At 36.8% G+C, this 21548-nt stretch overlaps 1 protein-coding gene across 4 annotated transcripts in view; it reads left to right on the plus strand.

Annotated features, from left to right (window-relative positions):
- Positions 1-21548, plus strand: part of LOC136864193 (histone-arginine methyltransferase CARMER) — a 466045-nt gene that overhangs the window by 237137 nt on the left and 207360 nt on the right. For all 4 annotated transcript variants that reach the window (XM_067140868.2, XM_067140869.2, XM_068226203.1 and 1 more), the window contains exon 7: positions 16743-16915. In XM_067140868.2, coding sequence (XP_066996969.2) covers positions 16743-16915 — 173 coding nt within the window. The remainder of the gene's footprint in view (positions 1-16742; positions 16916-21548) is intronic.

Consider the following 21548-nt stretch of genomic DNA (forward strand, 5'->3'; position numbering starts at 1 on the left):
AATCTATCTTCTTCATATCCGTATTGACGAACTGCACATTCCCCAGACAATGTAATCTTAATCATAGCTTCAAGATATACCTATATGTGAATGTATTGTTCAGCTGAAGATGACCCTATGTAGGGGGTCGAAACCGGTACTGTAGCATAATAAGTGCAATAAATAAGTATTGATAGGTGGAAATCCTTTCTTATTTCTAATTGTACTGCTGATCTTGTCATTCGCTTTATGTGTGAGAGCTATAGAAGTTTCAAGTGCTCTGTTACTCAGCAAACTTCCCTTTTGATGCGTTTGTTACTTTTTAGCTTAATACAATAATTTTTGTTCTCTTTCTTAATTAATTTTCAAATATCTCCATTGAATAAATAGTTTTGTTTTATTTTAAATTGTAACTTCAGAACCTTAACCCCATGTGAAGAAGTCAATTTTGTAATTACGGCATTGTTTGTGCCCTCATTATACGTTATTTATTTATTAAAATATTATAGGCTTTATTTATTTCATTGTAAGAACACCGTATGTATTTATTAATGTATTATAAGGATTATTTTTTTCATTTTAAGAACACTATGTCAAATTGGTGACATTCTGTGGCACCAAAAGTTGGGAATCTTTATTAGGCAAGAGAGCTAAATATAAAGAAAGTTGAGTAAGAGTTGCAATATGATACGGACTAACCAACAGTTTTCAGGGTGTGAGTACACCAATGTTTAGCAACAGTGTTTTGAAAATGACATGCTACATGTGACAAGAATGTAATGTAGTGATTAGCTCGAATGAAGAAAATGCAGGAGTAGAAGGTGATGGACTGGTGGGACAACCATGTGACTAGAATAGTTTATTTAATGGCTGGTTCCCCAAGAGTGTGATTATCTTTATCTTGACTGGGACATCTGACTGTCTTTGGTTACTGCAACGGCTACGGAATTGTGGTGTAAAGTACTCACTTAGCTAACTTCATACAGCAAATATGTATTTGCTGTGGTGTCCAATGGTGAACTTAAATTCATGTTAGTGTTAACGACGTTATCGTTGAATGTTGTGAGACATGAGGGTATCTAACTTCAACTTCGAGTGGTGTTTGTAAGAGCGCACTCATTACTTTGACGATATATTGCAAGTTTCAGGCTACCCGGAGAAGTGTGAATTCAATACATTAGGAGGATTGAAATGTACAGTTGTTCCACCAAATGATCGTGAAACAATTGGAGATTAACATTATCAATGCTTTGTGCATCATTTTCATGACAGGGTTGTATTCCTGTGTGCTGGCGGAGGTTAGTGATCCAGCACTTCTCATTAGCCAGATTGTGTACATAATGGTGCTAATTAGAAAGTACCTTATTTTGTACAGTACAGTGTAATTTAGCACGTGTTCTGTGAATAGCAAGGGAGGGAGAAAATCTGAATGTGATACTTTTCTAGCAAGGTCGTCGCACCAGCTAGTTCAGTTTTAGTGATTATTTTGTTTAAATTCAGTGATTACTTTGTATAGAGATGGAAGAGTTTGTGTTTCAGTTGTTGTCTCATGTTATGAAGGTTTATGTTGTTGGCGTGTTCCATGTATATTTACGTGAATTTTAATATGGTGCGGCATTTGAGAGAGAGTATATAACCTAGCCAGTATATTCTTGTACCATTTCACTTCAACCGGTCATCTCATGCTACGTTCATGGAATGACATTAACAGATGAATAAGTTTGAGTGGTGTCTTCAAAAGTAAGAAAGATCACAATATGAAGATGAAGTTGGAATTCAAGAGGACAAATTTGGGCAAATATTTGTGTATAGGAATTGGAGTTAGGGATTGAATAACTTATCAAGGGAGATGTTCAATAAATTTCCAATTTCTTTGAAATCATTTAAGAAAAGGCTTGGAAAACAACAGATACCAAATCTGCCATATGGATGACTGCCCTAAATGCAGATCAGTATTGACTGATTGATCATTTATCTTGTGTATAGTCAAATACACTGGCACCCAATCAGTTATTTTTAATTTTATCCTGTAGTGCTGTGTTAATCAGGTTATTGTATTGGGGAGTCCAGAAGCCCGTAGATGTCGGTTGGGGGCTATGACCGCTTAAGATTCATATTCATAATATAATAATAAAAATAATGGATTTGTGAATGTTATCCCAGAGTGTTTTTACGTTAAAAGTGAGTGTTATGAGTCTATTAATTGTAGTACGGTATTGACCACATTGTGGGGCAAGTAAGTGATGGTAGTACCAGTTCAAAATTTCTTTCCCACGTAATTTTTTTAGAGAGGGTGGTTACCTTGTTGGACTTCCTGTTAAAACAAAAATCACTACCATACTGCCACCTCCGTTCACTGGGTAAAGCAGCACAAGTGTTACGCATCATTGAGGGGTTTAATTGAAGTCGACTACATCAGCTGATGATATAGATGTTGATTCCCATAAGGAATCTGAAATATTTGTCTTGAATGAGTAAAAGAAAGGTGTAGGCCTAGGCATCAGATAACATAGAAAATGCATATACAGGCTCTCACCATGGAAGGAAATAAGAACTTCGGTTATATTAAGTGGAGATTCCCACCTTCCAATACTTGTCAGTTTTTTAATAGCTAGTTTATATATTTACATGACATAATCCAGCTTAAACTCTGAGTACAATATAAATAGAACATGTTTCGTTCCAATTATAGAACATCTGCAGCTAAAAGATTTACATAAATTGATATAGATAATAAAACACTGTGATGATTATGATAATGATGATAAAAATAAAATGTTCATTCATGTTGGGGTAAAAATTTCCACCGGGCGAGTTGGCCGTGCGCGTAGAGGCGCGCGGCTGTGAGCTTGCATCCGGGAGATAGTAGGTTCGAATCCCACTATCGGCAGCCCTGAAGATGGTTTTCCGTGGTTTCCCATTTTCACACCAGGCAAATGCTGGGGCTGTACCTTAATTAAGGCCACGGCCGCTTCCTTCCAACTCCTAGGCCTTTCCTATCCTATCGTCGCCATAAGACCTATCTGTGTCGGTGCGACGTAAAGCCCCTAGCAAAAAAAAAAAAAAAAAAAAAATTTCCAACGAATCAGTGTCCGAGTCAAAGAGTAAAATTGGCATAAGGGATCTTCTTTTTAAGGGGAGGTGATACCCCCTACCTTTGCAATGCTAATTTTACCTACTTCAGGTACTCATTTTGTGATAACTGTCAATAATATCACTTTGAAATTTGGTATGCATACAGCTTAAGGGCTTTTACGACAACAATTGTTTCTAGACTTTGAATAATAACCCGACTGAATTTATATAATTTTTTAATGGATTTTCATTGATTTTTTATCACATTGTAGCTAAATCCACAGTTTTTAAGTAATGATGTTATGAAAACACCCAACAGTACAAGTGATTAAAATTGTATGCTCATATGCCTAGTACTACCTGAAATATTGCTACCTTTTCTTGAAAAGAAACTCAAATGGAGAAAACAAAGGAACAAGTTAAGATTACCTTGTTAATGCATACCAGCACCATATTCTGGACCATCGAGGTCATCAGCATCTTCCCTGGACCTTTCCTGGCTTCTCTGCACAGTTCTTAATGCTTTGGAGATAACAGAAGCATCTAGGTCAGACCTTTTCCTCCTCATATTAGCAATTTCTTGAAATGTACCGAGAGTGTTCACTCCTGGCTCGATCCCTAATTGCTGCATAACTTTCATCCTACCAGCACATCCTTCATTGAAAGTAATTACAGCATCTTAAACACCAGTGCACAATGACTGATATCCTACAAACACTGTCTTTGGAACCCTACTCCATACGACACTGTTAAAAACTGATTTCTGTCTAAGCATTTTGAAGACTAGTTTAGAACACGTTTTCATACAAGGGTAACAAACCATGAACAGAAGAGCGGGAATATGTGACACAGGTTGGCCCGTACACAACAAAAACATTCCCCCCATCCGGGAGATAATGGGTTCGAATCCCACTGTCGGCAGCCCTGAGGATGGTTTTCCTAGGTTTCCCATTTTCACACGAGATAAATGCTGGGGCTGTACCTTCATTAAGGCCATGGCTGCTTCCTTCCAATTCCTAGGCCTTTCTTATCCCGTCGCCGCCATAAAACCTATCTATGTCGGTGTGACGTAAAGCCGCTAGCAAAAAAAAATTCCCTTTGGTGATCAACAACATTACTTTCACCACAGGAAGTAGAATATCAGAGTATAATAAGCATTCAAACTGAAAAGGGGGCGTAACCTCAAGTGTCAACTTTTCATTTAAATTGTATTTGAGGGCGTTAGGAATGTGCCACAGGAAGTAGAATGTCAGAGTATAATAAGCATTCAAACTGAAAAGGGGGCATAACCTCAAGTGTCAACTTGTCATCTAAATTGTATTTGAGATCGTTAGGAATGATTGTGGCTAATCCTACTACTCATACATAATTAAATACACTTCAATATTTAAAAATCCACAAAAAGAAAATTTAATGAGTTTTTGAACCCTTAAGGCTGGGGAAGTATATGCTTGTTGAGTCTTGAAGATATACTTGAAACTATAAAAGATTTTCTAAAAATATGATAATCAGGGGAACTCTTGAAGATAACTGTAGTTGAAGTTGAATTTAAAGTTTGACTGTTGAAATAAGTCTGAAACGAAAAAGAATAAAATGTATGCAAAAGAGGGTTTTTTTTTTTTAATAAGAGGAAAACCTTGTGAGAATATATTAGTGTGTAAAGAAATGTGAAAATATTTTACCTCTCAGCCGGTCGTGTTATATTTTGCATCCTCCCTTACGCCGTACACTCAGCCAACTGAGTTTGTATGTGTGTGAGGCGCGTGAGGTGGGAGAGCGGAAGCAGAGGGGAAAGGGGAAGTAGGGGGAATGCCGTGTAGAGTGGAACTAGTAAAGGGGAAGCGTACTGGATGTTTTTCCGGATCCTTTTTTATTGCTTTCCTAGATAAATCTAATTTGGTAACCTCTTCTAACAATATATTGATACTGTCTATTATTTCGTTAACATTCTGACTAGGATTTTGCTTCTGATCTATTTCAATATTAAAATTTTCCAGAATATTCATTAATTTACATTTATTTAACGTTTGTAAAATGGTTAGATCTCTTTCTATTGTCGTAAAACTGTGTTTATAATCAGTTATGTGCAGACTCATAGCCGAGTATTTCCTATATTTTTGGCATTAACATGTTCCTGGTATCTTACTGCGAAATTCCGTCCTGTTTGCCCAATATAAGACCAATTATAAGTGTGTCGGGTATGTGTATCTTAGGTAAAGCTCTGGCTGTAGATAGTTTTGGGTTCATGCTAATTAAACCTGGTGTTTCGATATCATTAACCCATTAGCGCCTGAATTAATTTTTTCTGAGATTAATTAATTTGTTGTGTTTTATCACATGTTTTGGACCAAAATAAACTAATGAAACAAGTTTCAGAATTTTTGGAATGCTAGGTCATAAGATATTTGATGTTGCCATGTGGCACTTGCAGTGAGTTTTGATAGAAGAATTTTAGTTAGAGTAGTTTTTTGTTTGTTGTGGAATAACAGTGTTGAAAAATCTCAGCATTATTTGTTGTAGAAATATGAAATATTACTTTTTATTCACATCACAGCTAAAAATATAGAATTATTGAATAAAGGAAAATCTATTTGTTTGTAGTAGAGAGAGAGAGAGATATGTAGTTTTTTGCCTGTCAAAACAAAACTCTCACTGGAACAATAGAATAAAATCAAAAATAGGAAAACAGAGAACCAAAGAACTTAAGATGCAGTTACACACTATAGAGAAGTACAGTAGTCAGTATTTTCTTAGGCATATAAAAGCCTTCCCTCATTACTTGCGTGTTAGGCACAGAGATAGAGATTGACAATCTTTTCCTGTCTTCGTATCATCCTGCATGTTCCAATAAGAACACTTGGAGGGTAACTTTTTGTATCCATAAATGAAAAATATGGTGATAGAGCAAGGAATTTCATCAGAAGTTATTTATGGGTCTGTACAATTTAAAGACATTGCATACTTTCTGGTCTCTCGAACTGAAATTCAATCAGCTGATTATCCACAAACAATTCAGAAATGTCAACAATATACATGGATTTGTACTTTCTGTAATTAGGATCTGGAAATGTTAACAGTCACCCTATATCAAAATCATATCAAATACCAAAATTCAAAACATCTTAGATAAAAAACAAGAAAACTTGAACAAAAACTTCACAATCTTACTTTAAACCAAAAGAGTAAAAATCAGCCCATTTTTAATACCGAATCCAACTTAACTTTTCACCCTCCTATTATTTAAATGGTGTTATTTTTGAGGACAAAGAGTTGCAGATTATTAGTAAAGGACCCAAACATAATTGGTCTAGTTCATATAACAACCATTGCTGATATGGAACAGGTAATAGCTCAACTCCCAGTAGATCAACAACCTGAAATTAAATATGAAGTTAAAAAGAAACTTCAAGAACTATTTAAAGATCAGAGAGCTAATACACCCCATTTACATTCTAAAGACCTCAAAGGTTTAAAACAAAAAATAAATTACAACGATCACAAAGGCGGATAAAGGAAATGTGTCCGTTGTTATGCACAAGAACTAGTACTTAGAAAAACTGAAGCTTTTTCTGATATATTTTATCATCATTACCATAATCATCACAGTGTTTGATTGTGTATGTCAATTTATCTAAATCTTTGAGCTGAAGGTGTTCCATAATTGGAACGAAACATGTTCTATTTATATTGTACTCAGAGTTTAAGCTGGATTATGTCATGTAAATATATAAACTAGCTACCAAAAATTGACAAGTATTGGAAGGTGGGAATCTCCATTTAACATAACCTTTGTTGTGGGGTAAAAAATGAGATTTATAAGCAGGAAATAAGAACTAACAAAAATCCAAACAAACTTTTGTAAGACAAAAGTACCTTGAAGAATCATGCTATGGAGTAATATATTAACTATACTAAACACCTGGCCCGTTCAGCTCATGAAGGACTTTGGGCCTACAAAGATGACTGCTGCCCAGTCTGAGTGACCACTTCATTAGTCAAATTCCTTGGAGTTTTTGGACTGGATTTGCTATTTCTCATTTGAAAGAGATGACAGTTCCTTATCAGGCCTTAAGAGGGTAAGTGGATCCTGTTCAAACCTTCAGATCAGAATTAAAATCCTTAGTAAAACTTATAAAAAGCCTCCATCAGGCTGGCTTGAGAAATATATTGGTTCACCTATTATACCTTTTATCTCTGGTTTATAAAGTACCGGTACTCGTCATCATCATCATCATCATCCATTTCCCTCATCTGGCTTCTGCTGGGTTGGGATATTTATTGCACCTTTACATCTTCCTGTATCTAACCATTGTCACTGTCCAAGTTTCTGCTGCATATCTCAGTATCTTATACATCACCTCTTGACCCTTCATTGGTACTTCCTTCCTCCACATCAGGTTTTTCACGCTCTGGTCGAATGCATTTCCCTGCTAAATAATTTTACTGATGTCTGTGTCTAGCCCTGCATCCTGCATCGGTTCACTTTCCAATTACTTGAAGCTCTCCATAATTTCAAGGTTTTGTCCCTGTATTTTTTAAAAAATAATTCCCTAGTCATCGTCATTGTCTTATTCTTTCCCACATTGATTTTCACTCCATAATTTTCACTAATCGCATTGAATATGTCATTTCATCCATAATCATTATGAATAACAGTGGTGAAAACTCACTTCCTTGTCGTACTCCAGTTTCATTCCAAAACCACTTTTGTCTTCCCCACTTCTATCTGGACGCTGCTGCAACAGTTTATGTACATTGCTTGCACATATTCTATCATTTGTTTTCCAAATTTTTCTGTTGCATTACTTTTCATACTTCTGTTCTGGGTACACTGTCTTAAGCCTTTTCTCAATCAAGGAATGCCATCACCATATCTCTTCTGTATTCCCAGTGTTTTTCCAGTAACTGCCTCCTACTGCAGATGGCATCTAATGTTTATCTTTCATTCCGAAATCCATGTTGGTATTCTTGTAACTGTCCTTCCACCTCAACAATTTATCACATATCATCTTGTCCACCTTCTTAAATATAGGTATTATTACTCCCTTACTCCAGTCATGTGATACCTATTTTTTATTTTTATCTTTTCAGAATACATCCAAATAGCCTATACAGCCATTGCAAGCCTATGGATCCTGTTACTTTTATCATTCCACACACAATTCATCCAGTCCTGCTGCTTTTCCCACTATTGGTAGTAAGGTGTATTGGTTGATCATGATTAAGGCCAGCACTTTCATGCACTAGTAGGTTGGAATGGAAATGAATACCAAGTATCCTCCAACTTGCACAATGATTTAGTTTGAGATTTGCTTATATATTTGAGTCGCCTAAAAGCAAAACGGATGAAGTCCACTCTGGCAAATTTCAAGAAAATGGCACCAAAAAAAAAAAACTACCATTTTAAATTAGGGCTGTTGCTTGCAAAATATAAGCATAAAATCACAAAAGAATTAACTGATTATTAGAACAAAGTAATATACTTGTAGTATTATTATTTAAACTGTTATTGTTGTTTTAAAAGTGGACTTTATTCATTTTCTATTTTAGCAGTATGGATTTTATGTGTTTATAGGGGCATCATTCAAACTGGCGCTTACACTAGGAGGTATGGAAATAGAAGCTGAAGGACTTTCCTCCAAGTCAACAGAATCGACATCGCCAGAAAACATTCAGCTCAATCCATCGGCGACCACATTCTCGGTTCCCCGAATGTGTCGCACGTCAAACTGAAATGCAGAAATTCAAATAGCCCAACGGGCGATTCTCCTTGTACAGCTCAGAGCCTGATTGTCGGTTTCTGAATCAAATTTAACAATCTCAAGGTAGAGACTGAATTTTTCCAATGCAAAGCCCTCATTCCGTATTGACGGTTATCACTTTACAAAAGAAAATATTTAACCATCCTCCTTATCAATACAAATCAACTCATCTGTTAGATGAAGCAAAGTCTAAACATGTTTCAGCCTAATCTCAAGGCCATCTTCAGTAGCAGAACAGTAATTACATAATACACAAACAAATTAAAAATTGTAATGAAGTGAAGTGACAATGATCATGATTAGTGAATTAAAAAACATATTGAGGTATAAAGTCCTCTCGTCTAATAGATCGTTCTTGAATTGTCAATTAAAACTGCTGACTGTTAAAATGAGGACACTGTGCTGAGGAGTGTAGTGAGACCATCAGTACTATGGGTTAAAACGTGTGTAACATCTGTAATGAGAAAAAGGAAATATGAGTGGATGAAAAACAAGATAAAAAATAAAAAGCAAAGCCCTTCTAACTCTTATGTATAGTACTTGGCTTCTTGAGATGAGAAGCTTCTAGACACATAGGCAATTGACTGCCTTCCGATTTCATATTCGTGAAGAAGAATTGCAGCAACCGCAGATGACGAGATCTGTCTGTACAATGAACTTCTTGGAGAAATCAGGCATTGCCAAGACTGGGGCGTTACAGAGGGCTAATTTCAAATCCTCGAACGCGGCTTGCTGCAACGGTCCCATTCAGACTTGACGCCTTTCCTACGGTGGAGATTTAGGGATGTGCCTTATTAGCAAAGTTGGGGATGAATTTCTTAAAAAAATTCACCATGCCAATGAATCTAGCAACCCTTTTGACATCTTTGGGAGGCTTAAAGTTACGAATTGCTTGCATTCTGGAATGATCGACTGAAACTCCTTCAGGTGACACAATATACCCCAAGAAGGACATGGATGGTTTAGCAAACGATACCTTGGACAACTTGACTGTCAATCCCGCTGTATGAAGGCAACTTAGAGCTTCGTCTAGATGAGCTAAGTGTTCTTCAAAGGTTTCAGAGAAAATAACATCATCATCTGAATAATGGTACAGATATTCAAATTTAATGTCAGAGAAGACCCTATCTAGCAGCCTAGTAAGAGCCGCTGCGACCTTGGGGAGCCCGAAAGGCACACGGTTGTAATCATATAAATTCCATTCTGTAGCAAAAGCAGTCAGATATTTCGATTCTTCCGCCAGAGGTATCTGATTATATGCTTGGTTAAGATCTAGGATGGTGAAGAACTTAGCCTTACAAAAACAAGAAAAACATTCGTGCAAACTTGGAAGGGGTTCTGATTATCGGCCATGAACAAAAGGCCAGGAGGCGAAACACTTGCACTCCTTTTTGAAAACACTTAAAATCCTAATTGAGCTTATGGCTCAAAGTTGCAGAGGCTAAGCCTATAGTACAGAGGGGTGACTAGATGCAAAATATTAAGTATCAAAGCAGTGTGGAGAATTCAGAGGTTCAGAAAATCTTTTTTTTTTTTTTTGCTAGATTCAATTTCCTAATCACTACTGATCTGCATTTAGGACAGTCGCCCAGGTGGCAGATTCCCTATCTGTTGTTTTCCTAGCCTTTTCTTAAATGATTGCAAAGAAATCTTTGTCACCCCATACCAAGTTGAATGGAAATTAACAGAGGGTGAATACTGTTTGTTCCCTTAATTTACATTTTCTCAGTTGGGATCTGAACAGATTCCTCAGACTTGCTGAAAGCGCCCAGCTCTTATAACATCTCAGAGGGGAAGATTCCAGAACTCTCTTGAGATAGGCAGAATGCCTGTACACACCCGCAATTTTAATTGGCTAGAGAAATATACACAAAATTCCTGATTGGTTAATAACATAAGGAAGCCGTAGGAGTGTTGACAATGTAGATACATTTTAAAAATTCTGAAAAAAACTTAAGGTTTGCCACTTTCAAAAAATTGAAATTACCTTTAGATTTAGTTGTCCTTGATCCCGCCCGGGGGGCATATAGGCCGATAGTAGAGATATCTAATGGTTGAGGGTCCAAGTATCTTGAGTTACATTAGTTCCAGATTCACTACACAGATGGCCTTCTAGAAGGCGCTCAGTTCAACGGGACGGAGAAGTTATATATAATTTTGTGTGGCTATTTCTAGCCAAGTGCAGCCCTTGTCAGGCAGACCCTACGATGAGGGTGGGCGGCATCTGCCATGTGTAGGTAACTGCGTGTTATTGTGGTGGAGGATAGTGTTGTGGGTGGTGTGTGAGTTGCAGGGATGTTAGGGACAGCACAAACACCCAGCCCCCAGGCCATTGGAATTAACCAATGAAGGTTAAAATCCCCGACCCGGCCGAGAATCGAACCTGCGACCCTCTGAACTGAAGGCCAGTACGCTGACCATTCAGCCAACGAGTCGGACGACGGAGAAGGTGTAACCTTGGTACTATTATTATTATTATTATTATTATTATTATTATTATTATTATTATTATTATTATTATTAGAAGAAGAAGAAGAAGAAGAGTCCACTGAATTGTCAGATACAGTTCAGTTTGCATTTATATATGCAGATTTGATGACATGCTTTGGGTGACTGAGGAGTTACCAGTGTTATACCTCTTAACCCTTTGAGTGCCCAAGCTTAACTGCAGAAGTGCATTGAAATTGAATTTAAATACATAATTTCAAAGCTCATTTGGTTTTGGTTTTTTCATTGAGATAATTGGAACATGATATGCCCAATGCTATGAGAAATGTTTATTATTATAATTTGTGAAATTTGTAATGGTAGTTTTAAGCTGCTGAAGAAGAGGGAACATTGGTTCTTGAAACATGTTCGGTGTATTGAATTTGTAAAAAATTTCACATTAGTGTTGACAAGGTGGAAATTCATATTTAATTGACCTTTCAATGTGATATATTGGTTGTCAATATACAGTAGATTAATTTACTATTGACCATTAAGTGATAAGTGAAATACCTTGGTAGTTGTTGCACTCCTTGCTGCTCCCTTGCTTATAGATAGGTGCCATTACTGCTTTTGTCCATTCAGAAGGTTTCCTCCTAACATTCCATGCTAATCTTATTACCCTATGAAGCCTTTTTTATCCGTGCCTTCCCACTATATTTCACCATTTCTGGTCTAATTTTATCTATTTCTGCTATGAAAATGGAGTTTATTTACCATCCTATCCGCTTCCTGAAGCGTAATTTCACCAGTATCATTGTCCTCCTCCCCATGAGCTTGGTTGTTTGCGACGTTTCCGGAAAGATTTCCTTTTACATTAAGATGATTTCCAAAATGTTCCCGTAACTCTCCAATGATTCCCTGGTATCTATTATAAGTTAACCTGATTTTCTGAAAACACTATTCTTTTTCTTTGTCCAGCACCATGGCTAAATGGTTAGCATGCTGGCTTTCAAAATCAAATCAAAATCACTTTATTTGCAAATGAGGTGTCTACCTCGGTGGCAAATGGTAAACTAAAATACATTATAGTCAAGCACTAAATTTTGAATTAACAAGAGAAGAAGACATTTTCCTAGAATACAATATTATAGATTTTACACTAACAATTTTTTCTATTAAATTTATATTGTTTACGAAATTCTACTTATATATCCTGTACTTACAAACATAGTCAACTCATATACAGTATGTGGAATTACTTCAAATAATACTATACAACTAGTATAAGATTGAAATTTACAATTTTTTTTTTAAACCCATTTTGGAACCTAAGTAGCATAACAACCTGCTGCGTCTTAACCAGAGCCCCTTCTGCCACCGCATTTCAGAGTTCCTGAAGGGCCTTCACAGCAACCATAGCGATCCCAGAGCCCTCGAAGACCCCACTGTACTTCACCCCTAAAGACAGTCCCCTAATTCGGCTGTCCAATCTCCATAGATCAGGGGATGGAATTGATTTATTCACACACATTTTTTATTTACAATAACCTACACTGGTAGAATGTCCTATAACATTTCATTTATTTTTTCTGCTGCTGTTTATTCTCTTCTTGAATATCTGTACAGATTTTGGAAAAGGATCAAACACTACCCCTGGTAAACTGTTCCACTATTCCATGCCCTTCCCAATGAATGAAAATTTACCCCAGCCGTTTCTGCTATAATTCCTTCTAATTTTATTCTTGTGGTCAGTCCTGCCAATATAATTATTTTCCAACTGAAGCCTCTCATGGATTTCTCCCCATGCTGCTTCTCCTGTATAGGCTCTATATAATCCTTTAAGTCTAGTTTTCTCCCTTCTTGTACTTAAAGTTTCTCACCCAAGTTCCTCTAACATTTCTGATACACTACTTTTTCTCCTGAAATCCCCTGTTACAAATCTTGCTGCATTTGGTCACCGGGGTCCCGGGTTCGATCCCTGGCAGGGTTGGGAATTTTAACCATCCTTGGTTAATTTTGCCGGCATGGGGGCTGCGTGTCTGTATTGTCTTCATCATCATTTCATCCTCATCATGACATGCAGGTTGCCTCTGGGAATCAAATGAAAAGACCTGAACCTGGCGAGCTGAACATGTCCTCGGACACTCCCGGCACTAAAAGCCATACGCCATTTCATTTCCTTTTTCCCTCTCTTTCTAAGATTCTTTGTTACTGTGCAAAAATGTTTCCCTGCCTCTTGACCGGCCTTTCAAGTTTATTACCGAAATCACCCCACGACTTCTTCTTGGATTCAGCTATTATTTGTTTTGCTCCGTTTCTTTCATCTGCATACAATTCCCTGTTTGCATCAGTACTTCTTTGGAGCCTTATGTTTGCAAGCTGGCCTCGCTTCATCATTCCACCAAGATGTTCACTTTTCCCCCATCTTTACACACTGTTGTTCCCAGGCATTCCTTTGCTGTTTCTACTGCAGCATCCCTGTATGCCAACCATTCCCTTTCTGTATTCTGAAACTTCTTACTGTCTATTGCTTTTTTACTGAGCGAGGTAAGGATTGCCTGTAAATTATAACAAACAGAACATGAATAAAGACTGTGGGAAAATTCAATTTACGTGATGTTCATTAAAGTTGTTTAATATATTTGTCCCTGAGCTTAAGAATATATCTCTACCGGGCGAGTTGGCCGTGCGGTTAGGGGTGTGCAGCTGTGACCTTGCATCCGGGAGATAGCGGGTTTGAATCCCAATATCATCAGCCTTGAAAATGGTTTTCAGTGGTTTCCCATTTTCACACCAGGCAAATGCGGGTGCTGTACTTTAATTAAGGCCACGGCTGCTTCCTTCTCACTCCTAGCCCTTTCGTATCCCATTGTCGCTGTAAGACCTACCTGTGTTGGTGCGGCGTAAAGCCACTAGCAAAACAAAAAACCTCTTTATAACCACTTTTCTTTGCACATTCTTAACTGATGTGATCTTTATTTCAATTTGTCCTTTATTTCTGTGTGTGTAGGATAAAAAATAATGAAAATAAGCCTCTTTTCAGTATCCTGTTCATGTAGACTATTACTGTCCTGCAATCCAGTATATCAGTCCTCCTGAAATGAATCACCCTTAAATGTTCTACTTAGTACAAAATGAAATATAGTAGACAGAAGCCATGTGATGCATTTAACGGTCAAGGAAGTAGTTGTTAGAATGGTTTCATGCTTTTCTTTACTCATAAACCCAGTAACCTTTCCTTCAATTCATTTTTTATTTCTGCTAGATGCACAAGAAATTAATTTTCCAACCAAGATAGTATCTTGTCACTTTAGTCAAAAATGTGCATTTTCTCTTTATGGATGTGCAGTAGCACTGTTTAATTCTTGAAATCGAAGAATTTCCTTACAAATTTCAGTGAAGCAATGGTTGCACCATAATTCTGGAAGGCTGGTGCTTTCAAATGGGAAGAGTTCAGTAGCTGTTTAATAGCCATTTATTGGGCAGCATAATAAATTATTTGCGAGTGTTCTCCTATTTGTTCTTGCATCTTGGAAAAATAGGTCGTTCATCAGATCTCTTTCCACGTCTAAGAGGTTTTGTATGTGCTGAAGTGTCCTTAGGACCAAAAAATATATCTAACCACTTATCGTACTGTACCTACTTTTTTACAGATATCCCATCAATAATTGGAGAACACGCTATTTAGACTTCATTCAGCATTTCCATTCTAACTGAAGCCTGGCTTTCAGTAGGTCTGTTTCACCTGTTTCACATGACGCATGTCGTATGTAGCGGTTCAGTGTGCACCTTGATGGTAATTTTGTGAAAAATGTCCCTAGCATACTTGTACATTTAGGTGAAATAATTTCCCAGAATACATACACATTGTTTTAAAGAATTTTCTGGCCATCTGTGTGATTTATTATTTTTTTAAATTTTAAATATTCAAGTTGATCTGAAATGAATGTACATTTTATATTGGAGGGTTATGTCGTTAATTTGTAGCATGAATTTCAACCCGTGTGGCGCTGGTTATATTGATGCAATTGTCTCGTCTGGTGTTCTAGTCCCATTTATAATTTTTTAACTTTATTACCAGATTTGCAGTTTTATAATTAGTGACGATAAATACTTTGCGGTTTTTAAATAATCGTGAGTATTATTTTCTGTCTGAACTTCAAGGGACTTGCTATTATGAATGGTTAAATTGGTACAATACATGCCTTGTCAATCATTATAACATCTTCCTGTTTCTGCTGTAATAGTAACGTCATTATCGCTTTGACTGTATACTGTTTGCAGTCATCGTCTAACTTCATATTATTCCACAATTCACATGGTTTACAGTTGTTCTACTTTCTGGGGTTACTTTGGGTGTTTTTTTATATACAGGATAATCTTCAAACACAGGTAAGGAAACATTATTCTTCAATTTCTTTATTCTCAGCCCAAGGCGAAAATCAGATTGAAGAACATTCCCCCTAGATACGCAAGAAGTTTTTGAATCAAATTTTGTAGAAATGTATATCTAGAAATAGCACTGAGCCATTTCTGTCTGAGCTCTATATGGTATGGAAATTCATGATGTGAAATTCCCTTTACTTTCCCGCTTATATTCCAACAGTATGGCACACATCAGCATATCATTGCAGCTATCCATCCACCCACAACAATTAAACATTATTACTTTTCCTGAGTACATACATTCATACATGCAGAATAATCAAATTAATGAAACACAGGTAATTAATTTCAACTTTGGAAACCCATGCAGTAGACATTCATACATAGGTTCATAAAGTGTGATACTTATTCAGCTGTAGTCTGGCCCCGCGGTGTAGGGGGCAACCAGTCTGCCTGTCACCCGGCGGCCCCGGGTTCGATTCTCGCCCAGGTCAGGAGTTTTTAATTGTAAATGATTAATATCCCTGGCCTGGGGACTGGGTGTTCGTGTCGTCCTTAACATTTCTTTCCTCATATTCAACAACACTTTACACTTCCGCAATTTCAATTACACGCAGGTTCATAAAATATGGTGCAAGTAGTGGCACAATATCTTTAGAGGACGACACCACGAACAAATAACATTTTAAAAAACACTTCATTAACAACCAATAACATGTGTAATAACAAGGGAAATGCTCCCGTAGTTGAACCAAGAAGGCTCTCAAGAAAGGCATCCTATTAGTGTGCTCCTGTGAGAAAAACGTCAACCACGATCTGTTCGCTGCTTTGCATGAAAGCATAGCAAACAACGATCACTCATCCTACTGTGTTTTCTTTTTTACTGCTACTACTGATTTGTTTTTCTTTGTAGTGTTTTCATGTTATCAATAAATGTTTTAGACAATGGGAGCGACTTCTGTGAATTTCTGTATGTGAAGTAATTTAGCATATCTTGATAGAGTGAAATGAGGAAGATCTTGCAATAAGTATATTGTCCCACTTTTGTTTACTCTCCTGCTGTATTTGCTGTTTCATTGTTGATATTAATTTGTTTTTCTCTATTTGTAGGTATCAGCAGTGCTTCCATGGTGTTGACCTTAGCAGTCTAAGGCATGCTGCTATGAAAGAATACTTTCGGCAGCCTATCGTTGATACATTTGACATGCGCATATGCATGGCAAAGTCCAATCGCCATATAGCAGACTTCCAACAGGCTGGGGAAACTGACCTGCACAAAATTGGTTAGTGATTTATGTATATGTTAGTGAGAAAATAATATACTGTAGTAGAGTAGCTTCCAGGATATTCACAAATCAGTGTGATTTCACTGTAAGAACACTTAGAAAACAAGAAGAATATTAATCACAAATCAGTGTGATTTCACTGTAAGAACACTTAGAAAACAAGAAGAATATTAAGTGGTAAAGAGTTTTGTAAGCTTGTCTCAAAGGATGTCAATTTTGAGTGGCTGCATGGAATAACGACTATTGACTGAATGCTACATAATGTAACTTCAAAGTTTTGCAGTCTGTCAAAAAGAGAAATTATAATGCGATAATATACATACAGTACCTGTGCAACACCTGTTACAGGAGTTGACACTGGATAATATGGCTTCCTTCCTAACAGCTGACTGCTACATAGAAAGAAATTCATGTATATAGTTTTATTTTCATTCTGTAATTATGCAGAAATAATATATTCGCAATTGAAATGATAGGTAAGAAAAGGATGAGCACTCATTACCTGTTTGTTTCCTCAAGACATAATCTCAGTTGGAGAGAAAATTCTAGGAATATGATGGCTTTGTTTAGCTTTCCAGTTAAACACATTAAAACTCTGCAGGATGATAATACCAAAACTTCTACAAAATTGAAAGACATCTAACTTTCCGGCATGGAACTGGACTAAGATAAGATCCCTTCACCCCCCTCTTCAGCATAACATTTGAGAAATTACAGTTTCAGCCTGCTGGCATTTATCTCGGAAATTACATCAGTTAGAACTAGAAAAGGGAAATTGATGATAGAGGCAAGCAATATTATACTCGTGGGAAGAAATGCAAAGAGGAAAAGAACGAAGAATGAAAGGAAACAACTTCAGAAGTAGGTCTGAGAATAATATTATATGATAGTCCAGATGAATAATGATATGACGTAGCTCACGACGACGCTAAGAATGTCATTTCTGAACTTAAATGTACACTAGGTAAGCTGACTCACACTAACATCTTTGTAGTCAACGTGCCCCACAGGCATGATTTGATTAGAGACTCGTGTGTGAACATTGAAGTGGACAAAGTTAATACAGATATGGTTAAAATTTTAAACATTTTCATAATACCCAGGTAATTGAATGCAGCAGTTTCAAGAGACATTGTTACACAAAGCATGGCCTTCATCTAAACAATTTAGGTAAGCGAAAGATAGCAAATATTGTTCTAGATTTTATTAATCTTAAGATATGTTCTGTAAAAAAGGCAACTCCCTTGAGTTATAATACTGACCAGGAAAACTAATAGAAAGAGCCAGCTGTACTTCAAGCTGGCTCAGTCAACTAGAAAATGAAACTCAGGAAAGTAAGGAATTTCAAGTTACCCAAGTGCAACAGTCAAGTTTTAGGGAGGAAGGGGGTCTGAGATTGCTCTTGGTAAACTGTCAGAGTGTAGTAAACAAACAATTAAAATTCAGTACATTGATGGAATCTTATGAGACTGATGTGGTGATAGGAGTGGAATCGTGGTTGAGAGAAGGGGTGGGTAATAGAGAAGTATTTCCAGAAGGGTATACAGTCTATCGTAGAGACCAAGGAGATAAAATGGGAGGGGGGGTGTTTATTCTGGTGAAAGAAACTTATTGTTGACATGAATGCTTTACTGATGAAAGGGATGAAATATTAGGGATAAAATTAGTTTGTGATAATATGAAGGAGGTGGGAATTATAGGAACATACAGGCCTGGAAGAGAGGAAAGAGACATGGAAATATTTGAGAAAATAATAGATTATACTCATAAAAACGATAATAATGATATGGTAATTAAGTGGGGGAGATCTAAACTTGCCTGAAGTTGCATGGAATGGAGCTGCAAGTGAAGCCCATGAACAGAAACTGGCAAATAAGTTAATTTGGGAGGGAGGATATACACAAGTAGTACAAGAACCGACTCCTCTCAATAACTTACTAGATGTATTCTTGGTTAAACCATGGGAAATTGTTGATAAAACTGAGGTAATTGAAGAAATAGGTGATCATAAGGCTGTAATAATGGATGTAGGACTGGTACCAAAAAGGCTTAATAAGAGGGTCACACAAGACAAGAAATTGTACAGAAAAACTAATGTTGATGAATTTGGGACTTACCTTAAATCACAATTCAGTTGTTGGATAAGTGAAGGCAGTAATGTGGATACACTTTGGGCTAAATTTAAAGGAATCATTTGGGAAGGAGAGAAGAGATTTGTACCTGTTAAGAAGGGTAAAATGACCTCAGACCCTGTTTATTATACAAGGAAAATAAGAAAATTAAAAAGAAATGTAGAATAGTAAACAGGAAAATCAAAGAGGGTAGGGAGAGTAGAGAAACTAGAAAACATCTAATGAGGGAACTGAATAAAGTGAAAAAGGAAGCAAAAGAGAATTATATGAATGGCATACTTCGAGAGGGTAATGACCACAAAGGGAAATGAAAAAAGCTGTATTCATATATCAGGAATCAAAAAGGAAAAGGAATCCAAATTCCTACAATGGTGGGAGAAGGGGGTGAACACTATTTAACAGATACTGAGAAAGCAAACCTATTTAGTGGGGAATTCAGAGATTCAGTAGAAGATTGTCAGGAGTTGGAAACCGAAACAGAAGATAGAGAGGGAAACAAGAAGCTTCTCATTCACAAATGAAGATATTTTCAAAGAAATTCAGCTGCTTCAGCAAGGAAAAGCAGCAGAAAGTGATCAAATTACTGGGGAGATATTAAAGACAATGGGGTGGTACATAGTGGCTTATTTAAAATTTCTCTTTGACTATAGTGTTATACCAAAGGAATGGAAGGAATCTATAATAATACCAATTTATAAAGGAAAGGGTGATAAAAGGAAACCAAGGAACTACAGACCAATCAGCCTGACCGGTATATATACCTGCCAACCTTTCCGATTTACCCGGAAACTTTCTGTTTTTTAACTCGTCTTCCGATTTTCCGATTTATTTTTAATTCTTCCTATTTTTGACCAATATAACTTCCAGTACAATCAGTACTCTTCCCCTAGGATAAAGAATAAATTCTTATGTGCTTGTGCAATTTACCCAACTTCATTTTCAAGCGTTTTTATTTGATGCTTTATTTCGCGAGTGTACCGTATCGTCCGTCGCCTTCGTGTATCGAGTTTCCTGCTCGCTACAGCAGCATGTGTGCTTTACGGTTGGGGATTCGGGACGGCAATCGTCCTACAAGCAAGAGAGGCTAGAAAAACCTAGCGCACGCTAGCGACTCAGTTAATCGGGACGAAAGAATGAGTTTCATATTGTGTGGTTCGCGCACTATTACCATCGTTTTTGTGCGTAATTTCGTTGGAATTGTATGCCTTGTGTTTTTATAGCAGTTCTGTGCTTTTCCCTGTGTCAAAGTCGTATGTTAATAATGTATGAGACATACCGATGTGTTTTGTATGTGATAGTCTCGCGTATTTCAGTGCATTTTTGGTTATGCTTACCTCATAATTTTAATGAATTGAATGTATTTCAGGGAGTCGTGTCGGTGACAGTTTCTGGTATTTTCTCTTCACGTTATGGCCATAAAACATAACAAGCGTTATCTCCAAGTGTTCGGAGATACCTATAAAATTAAATTTCCATTCATTTTACAGTCTAATAAAGGAAACTACTATGCGAATCACATCGGGATATAAATTTTATTTCGAGTTATCGAAATTTCGAGATATGGAGAATACCGTTTTTGAGCATGTATAGCACATAATTGAATCATATATATCTACGGGCTTTTACTGAATGCATTATGTTTAACGGTACTTAAAAATATACAATGATACTCTATTTTACGGCATCACTTTAATTATACCACTTATTATAGTAACTTTTTAGAAGACAGGACACAGTACATAAAGTAGTGAAACAAGAAACATACCTCCGTTAACACATTTGGAAAAAAATCCGTTATTCTCTTCTGTTTGTTGCGGTTAACCTTTCCTCCCTTCACGTTGAAACTTCTTGTCAATACACACAGCCGAGTTTCGTAAATGGAGCTTTTCATCCACTACTTCTGGGCTTGCTTTCGTACGTGACCAGTATTTAATTGACACCCGAGAAACAGCGAAGCATTGCCGATTTGCCGATCACTAGAGGTTTGAGTTTTTCGGTTACCGTCATATTAGTTTCCAGCTTCACTGAAACCCTTTCTTTACTTGTTAACTGTTCCTCACAAACCACAAATGCCGTATTGCACAGTTAATGTTGCACAAAATTCAAGTTACAGAGTATTTTTTGCTTCAAGGGAAGAAATGTTTGCTTCGAGAATTTGAGAAATTTGTATAACCAAATTTCGAGAATAGAGAAATAAATGCAGTATACGTCAAGAATAGGACAAACGGCCGGAAAATCTAAGTTAGATCGAGATACTGAAAATTCGAGTGATGTAGGTTAGAGATATCAAGGTTCGACTGTATTATTATTCGTGTGTATGTGTCATAAATGAGAGTGATTAGGTACATTTTCTTGTAACCATTTAAATGTTCTTTTTAGTTTAAGATCACATTGTAACTGTAGATATGTATGCTTTTTATCCTGTCCTTTTTTCACTTAGACCGTGGCAAAATATATGCGATGAAATCCAAGAATTAAAAAATCTTCCTATTTTTGAT

The sequence above is a fragment of the Anabrus simplex genome, chromosome 2 (genome assembly GCF_040414725.1).
Source record: "Anabrus simplex isolate iqAnaSimp1 chromosome 2, ASM4041472v1, whole genome shotgun sequence".
Taxonomy (NCBI): Eukaryota; Metazoa; Arthropoda; class Insecta; order Orthoptera; family Tettigoniidae; genus Anabrus; species Anabrus simplex.